The sequence below is a fragment of the Arvicanthis niloticus genome, chromosome 26, assembly GCF_011762505.2.
Source record: "Arvicanthis niloticus isolate mArvNil1 chromosome 26, mArvNil1.pat.X, whole genome shotgun sequence".
In the NCBI taxonomy this organism is placed as follows: domain Eukaryota; kingdom Metazoa; phylum Chordata; class Mammalia; order Rodentia; family Muridae; genus Arvicanthis; species Arvicanthis niloticus.
This window is the reverse complement of record NC_133434.1, coordinates 36683724-36695932: the sequence shown is the minus strand read 5'-3', so window position 1 is coordinate 36695932 and position 12209 is coordinate 36683724. Positions and strand designations below refer to the sequence as shown.

Here is a 12209-nt window from a genome sequence, read left to right as displayed (position 1 = left end):
TGTCATCATTGTCTGCAGAAAAACTTCTGCGAGTAAGTCCCCTTTCAATTTCTTTTTCCTCCTCGTTGTTCCCCCGAGACAGGGTTGTGCTCTGTAGCCTAGGCTAGCCTGAAATTCTTGACAGTCACTCACCTTTGCCTCCTAGGACTACAGTGTAAGGCAGCACACCTGGCCGCCATTCCTGCCATCTGTTTATCTTCTTAGTCCAGCTCCTTATTTCAGCTCAAATCTCTGATCTCTACTAAACTAGTAGATCTTGGTTACTGAAGCCCACCTGTGACCTGGGCCTTCTGTGAGCAGTAGGGGAGACCTTTGGGCACTAGGTATGCATGTGATGCACATGCATACATCCAGGCAGAACATTCATACATACAAACTAAAATACTTCAACTTAAAAAACTCTTTGGGGCAGGCATAAAAAATGAGAAAAGGACTTACAGATGGCTGTGAGATGAACTCCAGTCCTCCGTAAGAACAGAGAGGACATATGACTGGTGAGCCACCTCTCCAGTGTTCTTGAAAAAGCTTTTGAAGCAAGGTTTCCCCTAATGCTCAGATGACTCAATGCCTGAGTAAAAAGGTATATTATCTAAACAGTTGTGATTTCTCCTAGGTAATTTATTTATTGTATAAACATAAATAGAGGAATTTTAGTTTTATGTCCCACTAAAACTGGTTTCATTATCCTATTTCCTCCTAGTGCTTCTGCAGATGTATTCATCCCCCTATAGACCACCATTCCCAACTCCTTTCCTGCCTTAACTACTTTTGTCCTACTAACTTGCAGCCAGGCATCTGTGGGATGCCTTTCTGACTGTGACTGTTTGGAGGCTGACAGCACCATTTTCTTTGTTTTCTTGTTCCCTACTCCCACTAGAGGCCTCCAGCCACTCCCCTTATGACCCTTGGGTCTCCAGCCACTCCGCTTATGACCCTTAGGTCTCCAGCCACGCCCCTTATTACCCTTGGCCTTATTCTGCACATTTTTTTTCTTACTGTCATATTGACACATGCAGAGCTCAGAGATCAGCAAACAGCTTTCCCTCTCCTAGTTTTCTTCCTATGATTATTCTTTTCTTTATGGATGTGGAATCTGAGAACCAGAGACATAACCTGGTGGAGTGAGTGGAGGCTGTAGAAGGCCTCTCCCTGTCTGTTCCTTCCCTGCTTCCTTAGCAATAGCATTTCTACTTGCCAAATACCACGGGCTGGGGAAACTTAACAGCTCCCTGGGTTCTCCAGAAAGATGTCCCCTGTGTGGAAACCCTCATTTCCTTCCCAGCACAATGATTGGTGGTTTTCCTCTGCCCTCTCTTTAGTGTACTCTCTTAGCAAAGACAGAGCCTGCCGCCTGTCAGGCTGGCTGTGCTGCCGTGCACCTGTATCTGTGTCTGGAAGCTTGAGGACCACACAGTCCTTTGTCTAGGTGATGTGTAACTCCACGTCCTATCCTCCTTAGACCAGCTTCTATATTCAGTAGCTATCTTGAAAGATCTTGCAAGTTGTGTGTCTGACATGGCCATTCCAGCACTAGGGAGGTAGGTAAGAAGATTAGGAAGATCAAGGCCAGCCTTGGCTAACACATAATGAGTTCAGGGTCAACCTGAGCTACCTGAGATTCTGTCTCAAAAAATAAGCTGACTGTAGTGGCACATGCCTTTAACCCCAGCACTTGGGATGAGTTTCAGGACAGCCTGGTCTCTATGATGAGTTCCACGACATCCAGGACAGCTAGGGCTACAGGTGAGACCCTGTCTTGGGTGGATGAGGGCTTTAAAAAGAAGAAAAGAGTTCTCCGAGCTGGGAGATCTGCCACCTTGTCCTCTCTAAGCCTCAGTTTCCTGTTCTGTAAAATGATGATTGAATCAATTTGATGTCTTTAAGGTCTCTCTTTTATTGCCTAGTTTAAACTGTTAAACCACAATCTAAAGTCCCCAATGTGGCAATGTAATTATAATCAGGCTTAGCAGGTCATGGAGGGAGAGGAAAGAGCCAGTCAGTCTTACCCAGCAGATCATTCTTTCACTGTGCTTCTGATGTTTCCAGACTCCAAGCGACAACCCTTGTTTTTCTGTGCATTTGCCATTTCAAGCCCATAATCTTCTTGTATCTCCATGAACTTGTTTACTGTCAGATGGCCATGGTGCAGAATTCACATTCACTGTGCTGTTTTTGCACTTCGGGGAGTTTGGGTGGATCACAGCTGGTCTCTGGAGAGAAGGAGGTCTCTCTCTCTCTCTCTCTCTCTCTCTCTCTCTCTCTCTCTCTGTGTGTGTGTGTGTGTGTGTGTGTGAGAGAGAGAGAGAGAGAGAGAGAGAGAGAGAGAGAGAGACACGGAGAGAGAGACCGAGAGACCGAGAGACCAACCGAGACTGACTGACTGTTGGAGCTCTAGTTTTGTTTTTTAATTTCCAGTGTCATTTTTGCTGATTTTAGTTAAAATAATGGTTCCAAAGGAGGCAGGTTCTTGTCCTCTGAGCTTTGTGGATTTGTGGTATGGGTCAACAGTGAGGACTTCTCTTCTCATTTCCTTTGCTTGAAACATTTCACCTTGAGAGGGAAAAACAAGGCTTCTGGCTGGCTTCCCTGTGTAAGATGAAGTGACTCTGAATAACAACACCTTATTGATTGGTTTCTTTCCAGTGAGCAGTAGAAGCCAAGTTGCTGCCAGGATCCACCTCAGATCTACTGGTTTGCCTTTCATTCTCTGGAAAGACTTTAAAATGTTGAAAGTGCTTTAAAAATTCTTTTGTTTTTTTTAAAGGTGTGTGGGTGTGTGGTTTTTTTTTTTTTTTTTTTTTTTGGTTTTTTCGAGACAGGGTTTCTCTGTATAGCCCTGGCTGTCCTGGAACTCACTCTGTAGACCAGGCTGGCCTCGAACTCAGAAATCCGCCTGCCTCTGCCTCCCAAGTTCTGGGCTTAAAGGCGTGTGCCAGCATTGCCCAGCACTTTAAGAATTCTTAAAGGGAAGGCAAGACACGGGTCTTGCTGTTGCTGTCTTGGTTTTCCTCCTGCTCCCACGCTCCTGCATTGATTGCCTTACCATTATTTAGAAGTGGGTTAGCATTTCAGGACTTCTCATGAGCTTGCTATTTGACTCTGCCTTGGTGAAGGTAAGCTTGAAATTATTACAATGTATAGAGGAGAAATCTGAGACCTGGCAAGGATAGGTAAGGACTCTGGTTTGTCCAGAGTCCAGAGTTAATCAAGTTAGTGGGTCATTTAGTAACAACACTTACTCACTTCTCCACCCCCAGGGACCTCCAGTGTGTCTGACCTGACCATCACAGCACACAACCCATCCTGCGGGTCTAGCAGGACTAGGACTTTGGAAAGCACAAAGCAGCAGTCATTTCCTTAGGTGGTGAGGAAGGGATTAGACCGTGGGCATGGAAGTAAGAAAGGAGAGAAGGAAGGAAGGAAGGAACCCATGGACCTTGTTTCTTCTGGAAAATGCTAAATTAACTTGTAACTACTTTGCTCCCTCCATCTTCTCTCTTCCCCTAGTGGAATTCACTCTGTGGACAAGGCTGGTCTCGAACTCAGAGAGCCACCTGCTTCTGCTTCCTGAGTGCTGGGATTAAAGGTGTGTACCATTACAGCCCACCATCTCCTCCCTTTTAAGTTCATTCTAGGATTAGAACTCCAGCCCCCATCTTGTGTACCAAGTGCTTTTACTCGAGGAGTCATTTCTCTGGCTCTCTTCCTTTTCTGATTGTGTAGCCCAAGCTAGCCTGAGACTTGTGACAATCCTTCTGCCTGTGTCTTCTGAGTGCTAGGATTATAGGCGTCTGTCATCACAGCTGTAGTTTTTTCCGTGGAGCTAGGCAAGTGATGAGTCAGCATCCTCTTTCTCACCTTGGGGAGCAAGTTTTTACCTCGTGAACTAATAGGCAGAGTTTCTCCTCTTCTCTTGAAGAAGAGCAGAGAGGTTGTTGTGCACTTGTATCTGAGACAAAGTTGCCCCCTTTGAAAGATGGAATTTTCATGCAAATTGTGTGTGTGTGTGTGTGTGTGTGTGTGTGTGTGTGTGTGTGTGTTGGGGATTTCTGTTCTGTAAGATAAGGTCTTATATGAAGTCCAGTCTGGCCTGAATCTCAGGATTCTCCTGCCTCATACTGGATTATAGTATCTTCTATCCTGCCAGATTTGTGTGGTGATCAAACTTGTGCCTGGTGTGTTAGGAAAGGACTGCTAGCTGAGCCACAGCTTAGTCCTCATCTGTTCTTCACAGCAGCTTTTGGATTCTGAGTTTATATGTCTCCCTAAGACTTCCAGGCAGCTGTAATGTCACCTGTTTGGGGAAAGGTGTCTGTCTGTCTGTATTTGACATGCGTTTCTAAATGTGGCTATGGATCGTTTCGTGAAGAGACTTGAGAGGGAAGAAACCAGAGGAGGGCATGTGCATCCCTAACCTGTTACGAGGTCTTACATCTCAGGGTCTCATAACTGAGGGGCGAGAGCACCGTGAAACTTAACTAAATGTTTTAGCAGAATGAGAATATTGACCAGCTGCCTCAGGCTCCCGATCTACCTTAACAAAAGGCTTTTGGGTGGTTTAAGTAGAAATATATTTTATCATACTTGTTGAGGCTTGGGTGTTCAAGATTAGCATGTCAACACAGTACAATCTGAGACAGGCCTTTCTTGGTTCGACAACAGCTGCCTTCTCTGTGTGCTTGTGTGGTCTTTTGCTGTGTGTACTGGGAGCAAGATGGCCACTAAGCCTCCTTGACTAGTATTCAACCCTTATGACCTCCTTTAATCTTAATTCCCTTTGGAAAGGCTTGTTCCATGCATATTGTGTGTGACTATGGAAGGGTGTGCACAGTTTAGACCATTGCACCATCCTTTCTCCAGAGTTACTCAGTGAGGCATGCCAGTGACATCATCTTGTGGCTTCTCCTGCCCTGTGTTGGACCAGCCTGTGTGCTGGAACTGTGAGGTCGCTGTTTCTTTCTTCTTAGCCTTTGGAGAGGTTGCCAAAGAAGAATAGATTGTGTTTCTACCTTGGCTGGCATATCTGGGGACACCAGCACTCTGATGTATGACACATCCTGTCTTGTCACTTGTTTAGACTGGCGAGTGAAGTCAGATGAAACACAGTGGATGCTCTCTTTACCAATTCACGAGACTAACAACAGGCTTCATCGAGCCTTCTTGAGCGCTCTGTGAAACACCTATGTCCGTGGCTTGCCCTGTGTTCAGCTGGTGACTGCTTCCTGCCGTGCTCACTTGATCTCTGTGAGATAGCTGGTTCCCAAGCCCGTTTTTGCAGTTTTTGGCTTGGTAGCTCAGATGTTTACATCAGATAACTAATGTAAATCAGATGAAATGCAGCTGCAAACGAAGTACTTTCTTATTTGTCTTTCTTTAAAGACTAGGTGAAAGATGATGAAATACTTGGTAAGTCCATGTTGCTGTCAATTAGAGGAGCAGTAAAACTGGGGGTGAGGGAGTTTTGATTTGTAGATGGGACATGTGTCTACATTTTCATTTTATCTCACGGAATTAGGACTTGAAATCATATACGATAGTCGGTGCTCTGGTTCATACAAGAGCTCCTTTAATCTCAGCTCTCTGGAGGCAGAAGCAGGTGGCTCTCTTGAGTTCATGGCTATCCTGGTCTACATAGCAAATTCCAGGATAGCCAAGACAACAAAGAGAGACCCTGTGTTTGTTTGTTTTAAAAAGATCCAGAAATGGATTCTTACTCTGAGGGCCTTACTTTGCATTAAAGAATGGGTTGGGGGAGAGTAAATGGCTCAGTGGGGAACATTGTTTACCACATAAACCTGAGGAATTAGCTTGGGTCCCCAAGAACCCACATAAAGCTGGATTTATTAGTACATGTCTGTAGTCCCAGGGCTTCTGCAGTGGGGTGGGGAGGGGAAGCAGGAGGATCTCTGGAAGCTTGTGGGCCAGCTAGTCTGTCCTGTGCAGCTAAAAAGTAGCTCTGCCTTAAACAAGGTAGAAGGTGAGAACTGACAGCTGAGGTTGTCTTCTGACCTCCTCCATAGACATCTGTACTCATACAGACACACACACATGAAGAATGAGTAAAGGAATGTAGACATGTACTATGCAAGAGTAAAAAATTTAAGTGTATCTTTTATGGATCGTGATCTAACTTTGTTGATTGTCCTGCTTCCTAGACTGTATACTAGAACAGAAGGTTTCCACTGCTGTGTTCCAATTAAAAGTGGGTTTGGTTACAGTTGAGAAGGTTTAGTGAATTTTATTTTGTGTATTGAATAAAATTAATTAGAATTTGTTGTTGTGTTTTTGAGGTAGGGCCTTGTTATGTATCCTAAGCTTGCCTAAAGCTTACATCCTGCTTAGGCTTCCTGAGTGCTGAGATTATACACCTGTCTCCAGTGACGTGTTTAAAATCATGTGTGCTTCTGTGTATCTGAGTTTGAGTGTGTACACATGAGGACAGGTCCAAACGCATTGGATCCTTCGGAGCTAGAGTCACAGGGGGCTGTAAGCAGCCTGGCGTGGGCGCTGGGAGCTCCCATGTTCTCTAGAAGAGCAGTAACGTCAGAGCCATCTCTTAGGTGGCTTGTTTTCCCCTCACTACACCCCTTGGTTCTTCCTGTAGACCTGTAATATATTGAGAGAAATCCAGGGCCCTCATTTCTCAAATGAGGAAGCTGCATTGTGTGAAATAAAGCAGGGTTGATGGTGAGGCCCTAGGGATGACTGAAATGGGCAGAGCGCTTTCGAGTAAAACTCTTGCTTGCCGTTGTTACCTTCCATGGGTCCCTTGTGGGCTTGGTCCCAGAGTGGAAGGCTGAGGCATAGTGCTTCTCTGTCCTGCTGCTCTGTGCTGACCTGGTCCTCCGTTGTGCAGGACCAGCCTGGAGGCCTTGCAGAAGAAGCTGGAGGAGCTGGAGCTGGATGAGCAGCAGCGCAAGCGCCTGGAGGCCTTCCTGACGCAGAAGCAGAAGGTGGGGGAGCTGAAGGACGACGACTTCGAGAAGATTAGTGAACTGGGGGCTGGCAATGGTGGAGTGGTGTTCAAGGTCTCCCACAAGCCGTCTGGCCTGGTTATGGCTAGAAAGGTGAGTTTCTTCGTGTAAATGGCTGTAAGTTCTGCTAGTGTGATAGTCAGCATCCCTAGTCTGGGGAATAACAATGGTGGCCCTTCCGCTTACTGTGCTGGAGGAAGGACACCGCATACACACATTTGTCAGGTGCAAAAAGGAGCTGCTTTTTACACCCAGTTCTGGTGATCGATGCTCAGGCCAAAGCTGAGTTTCATGGCTTCAGTCTTCACTCAGTCCCTTTCCTGTTCACTAGTGACTGTCTCTCATAACGCAGCTGCCCCGTGTAGAGAGGCTGCAGTCTTCCATGTTTTCTAGCTCCCCAGGTTCGTTCTTCCCCCCATGTTTGTATTGTGCTGTTCCTTCTAGCTTTCCCAGTAGCATCCATTTGGGGGACTCACCTCTTGTTTATTTTCTGTCAGCTGTTCCAACTCATCAATTGTCATGTGCAATACTTATTGTCTTATTAAATAACATTAAATGTGTCTGTCACTAGTCTCCTGGTTAGAACATGGGGCAGTATTGAAACACATTAGGCAACAGCTGACATTTTGACTAAATCAATCCTGTCAGGTTCCTGAAGTCAAGGAGGAGCCCCTGGGTTGATGAGGGTCACTCTACCTCAGTTCTGCATGCCTTTATACACCACAGCTCAACTGAACCATGTCCAGAAGGCCACATTTCCCACATCTCTACAAATTTGGCTTTAAAAATGGCCTGTTTGGGGCTGGGAAGATGGCTTTAGTGGGTAAAAGTATGCTATACTAATAGGAGTACTCGAGTTCAGATCACCAGATCCTACGTAATAGCTTGATTTGTAATATGAGTATCTGGGATCCCAGCATTTCCATAGTGTGACAGGAACTTGTAGCCCAACTAGCCTGGCATGTGCCACAGGAAAACAGAGTCCAGGGGCTGGAGAGACGGAGCAGTGGTTAAAAGCAGTTACTGCTCTTGCAGAGGATCTAGGTTGGTTCTAGCACTTACATGGCTGCTTAAAACTACAGTTCTAGGGGCGCTGCACACACACGGTGCATATGCATCTACTCAGACATACACGTATACACATAGATATGAAACAACAAATAAAAGCAAAACAAAGAGACCCTGTCTCTAACAGGTAGAAGGTGAGAACAGACACCTGAGGTTGTCATCTGACCTCCACATGTGCACCATTTCATGAGAGTACCTATATTCACACATGTGCTTACACACACATGCATATGCTTTACACACCCACACATAGGTAAAGTAATAATAATAATAATTTTTAATAATTAAAATAATTTTTTATTTTTCCAAGTGTAGTGGTTCATGGCTATAGTAAGTGTTTGAAAGAACGATGCAGTAAGATTGTGCATTCCCTGACTGAGCTACAAAGTGAGCTAACCTGGGCAATATGGTGAGTTCCTTTTTTAAAACAGTAATGAGAGAGCTGGAATGTAGCTTAGTGGTAGAGTACTTGTATAGCATGTGCAAGGTTCTGTGTTTAGTCATCAGTACCTTAAAAAGCAAAGCCAAAAAACTGTTTCTCTTCTTACCTTTAGGAGCCTAAATCACTGAAGAAAGACTTTCTTCTTTACTCCACTTCTTAAAAGCTTTCCCCTCACGTCTCTCCTTCAGCTAATTCACCTGGAGATCAAACCTGCAATCCGCAACCAGATCATCCGGGAGCTGCAGGTGCTGCACGAGTGTAACTCCCCGTACATCGTGGGCTTCTACGGGGCTTTCTACAGTGACGGCGAGATCAGCATCTGCATGGAGCACATGGTGAGCAGCCATCTGTCAGCCAGGGGCCAGGCCTGGGACCAGGCTGGCTCTGGCCTCCTTGGTGGTTTGGATGGTGACCTGGGAGACCCAGAGGCCTGACTGGAGTCTGGTATACTCACAGGATAACAGCCCTGCTGCTTTCTAGGTCCCTGCTTCTCTTCAAAGAGAGGTGCTAGATACCAGGAATTCTTGGTAGGCTTTTCTTGAATATATTTCCTAGTTTTCTCCTATTTGATGGCCATAAGATTTTGATGTAGTTCAAATTTGGGTAATTCAGTTTACATACACTCTGTGTCTCTGCCTTCAGAAGGTTTATAATATACTTTATTGTTTGTGTTTGTGCGTGCGTGCGTTGTTTTTTTCCTTCTACCATTTGGTCCTAGGAGTCGAACTCAGCTTGTGAGTCTTGGAGGCGCGCGCCTTTACTCACTGAGCGGTCACACAGCCCCACAGCCCAGTGTTTATCTCACCTAGTGAGGAACTTAATACATAAAGAGACTTGGTCTCTTACTTTGCACTTAGCATGCAGTTAATAAGTCCTGTTCAGTTCAGTGCCTGTTCTTGGTTGACTTCACTGCATAGAGATGAAGGACTGGGCTTTTCTAGCCTTTAAGCTTAGGATTGCCAGCTTTGTAGCTGATAGAATGGCGTAGGGACTTTGGGAGTCAGTTGTTCATTTATATCTTTTTCCTTACATAAATATAAATAAGGATATTTTGTTGTGTTCCTGTCGTCCGCCTCACCCCCATCTGCTCCTTTAGTGTGCTGGGGACTGAATGCAGGACCTTGTGCATAGTAGGTAAATGCTTTACTCCTAAGCTGTATCTCAGCTCCACCACTGTCTTGAAAGTTCAGAATATTTCTGACATCCTGGCACAGAGCAGGTACTCAGTAAGTCTGTGTTTACTTAAAACCATTTGTCTTAGTTAGACTTCTGTTGCTATGATAAATATGATAAACACCATGACCAAAAGCAACTTGGGGAGAAAAGATTTATTTCAACTTTTAACTCCCAGGTCACACTCCATTATTGAGAGAAGCTGGGGAGGAGCTGATGCAGAGTCTGTGGATGAATGCTGCTTGCTGGCTTGCTCTTCATGGCTTCTTCAGCCTGCTTTCTTATATTACCTAAACCACCAGCCAAGAGATGGCATCACTCACAATAATCTGGTCCCTCCCACATTCATCATTCAGGAAAATGCACTATAGGCTTGCCCATAGGCCAGTCTGGTGAGGGTATTTTCTTAATTAAGGTTCTTTCTTCTAAAATGACTCTAGATTGTGGCAGCCTGACAGAAAACTAGCCAGTGCACTATTTTATTGTGACCTGGAGTAGATCCTGATCTCTGTGATTCTCAGTTTCTTCATTTGTAAGGTGGCCATGATTCTATCTGTTTTGTTGCTGTGCAGGTTAGAATGACAAATGTCAGTTTGTCAGTATGCCCTCCAATTCAGAGTATGCATTCTGCAAGTGCTAGTTCCTGCTTTATTCCCATGAGGCTGGCAGTTGAGAGTCAGGGGTCATCAAACTTGATGGCTCTAGTGTTTTCAGCCTGCCACAGTGGCTGATGTTTCCTGTCCCCACTTCCTTTGACCTCTAGACCTAGACTGACTCTCAGAGTGGTACCTGGTCTGAATGGAGGTCCCCCCTCTGTTGAAGCCCAAGCTCGAGTCCCTGTTCGAGCGCCAAAATAATGTTGGGGGTCCACATTAGCCCCACGTTGGGCGCCAAAATAATGTTGAGGCCTAAGCTTGAGTCCCTGTTCGGGCGCCAAAATAATGTTGGGGGTCCACACTAGCCCCACGTTGGGCGCCAAAATAATGTTTCAGCCCAGGCAAAATGTTGAGGCCCGGGCCGACCCATGTTTGGGCGGCCACTGTATCCCGGCCCAAGCTGCTGCTCCAGTCTGCAGGTCGGGGTTCAGCAAGAGCGAGGGCAGATTCTACCTAATGTCTGATGTGTATGAATCTCTCTCTCTGGTCTGATGTCTGGTTCTGTCTTCTATAGTCTGATTCTAAGCCACGCCTCTAAGTTACACCTTTAATCATGCCCTTAGGTCTAACTCTGATCTCTATACTTCTAAGTCATACTCTTAAGTCACATACCTTTAATCTCACACACCTTTAATCTCAAGGTATCTAAACCAAGATTATCAGAGTGTGCTCAGCTGTTGTAGGCTATTGTAATTCAAGTCTCATGTCAGGGTATATGGCTCAAGATGGCTGCAAAGCTGATAGCCGCTTTCTGCTAAAAGTCGGCCCCCAACACCCCTCCTCCACCTAAGGAGTCTGTGCTGGTCACCCTTCCCCCTAGCCCTAACACACAGACATCGTTTTGAAGATTTGTTTTTATCATCAGGAAGGGCCATATATTCTGTTGCAGGCATCAGTCCTGGTGCCATTAAGAACTTGGATCCTGAAACCAACTTCTGCATGTCTAAAGGTTATAGAGAAGGTTCTTGTTCCTTTTTACTCCAAGAAGGCAGCCATGTCTTTGGGAAGCACAGGAAATCTGGGCTGGCTGCAGCCCCTGACCTGGGGTGCAAATTCCTACTTGGGTCTTAGCTCCTGCCCTTTAGGACTTTTTAGATACGGTCTCATTACACAGTCCTTACTGGCTTGGAAGTTATGTGAACCAGGCTGGCCTTTAATTCAGAGATCTATCTGGCTCTGCCTTCTGATAGCTGGGATTAAAGGCCCTGCCACCAAGCCTGGCAGGATGGCTATCCTACTTTTCCACCTCCTCTGCCTCCCTCCTTCCCTTCTTTAAGGGTCTCTCTGTATAGCCTTGGGTTGCTTGTAACTTACTATGTGAACCAGGCTAGCTTTGAACTTGTAATGTTTTTCTGCCTCTGCCTATTGCTTACTGGGATAACAGGTGTGTGCCACTCTGCCTGATACTTTGGGCCTTTGGGTTTCCTGTACTCTTTGTTGATGGTACCCCCACCCCACCCCCACGCCCTTTCTTAGTTCTAGCCCAACAACTAGAAAGGGAAGAAGAGAAGTTTAGTCAGCGTTGATAGGCCAGAAGCAGGAAGGGCCAGAATAGCTTTCTGTCCACTTAGGTCTTGCTAATGTAATAGAAGGTGGATGGAGACATAACCAGTTACAATAACAGCTAGCTTTCAACGCTTACCATTTGCCAAGTCCTGTTCACATTATGTAGGTGATTATTCATGTCACCCCATCTCATGAGGTGGATTGTTAGCCCCTCAGCTGGCAGGTTGTGATAGTTAAGTCCTAGGAGAGTTCATAATTGGCAAAATCATATAGTCAGTGGGTGCCATGGTCTAAACAGGTCTGCTCCCTTTGGTTCCGTACTCTCCCCTCTCTGTGCAGGTGCTGTACTCAGTTCTGTTTCTCAACAGAAGTGACTGGATGAGTTCTCTA

General features: G+C 45.7%; 1 protein-coding gene across 1 annotated transcript in view; it reads left to right on the top strand.

Annotated features, from left to right (window-relative positions):
- The window catches only part of Map2k1 (mitogen-activated protein kinase kinase 1), a 66373-nt gene that overhangs the window by 28826 nt on the left and 25338 nt on the right, over positions 1-12209 (top strand). The window contains exons 2-3 of the mRNA XM_076925750.1: positions 6857-7067; positions 8673-8819. Coding sequence (XP_076781865.1) covers positions 6857-7067; positions 8673-8819 — 358 coding nt within the window. The remainder of the gene's footprint in view (positions 1-6856; positions 7068-8672; positions 8820-12209) is intronic.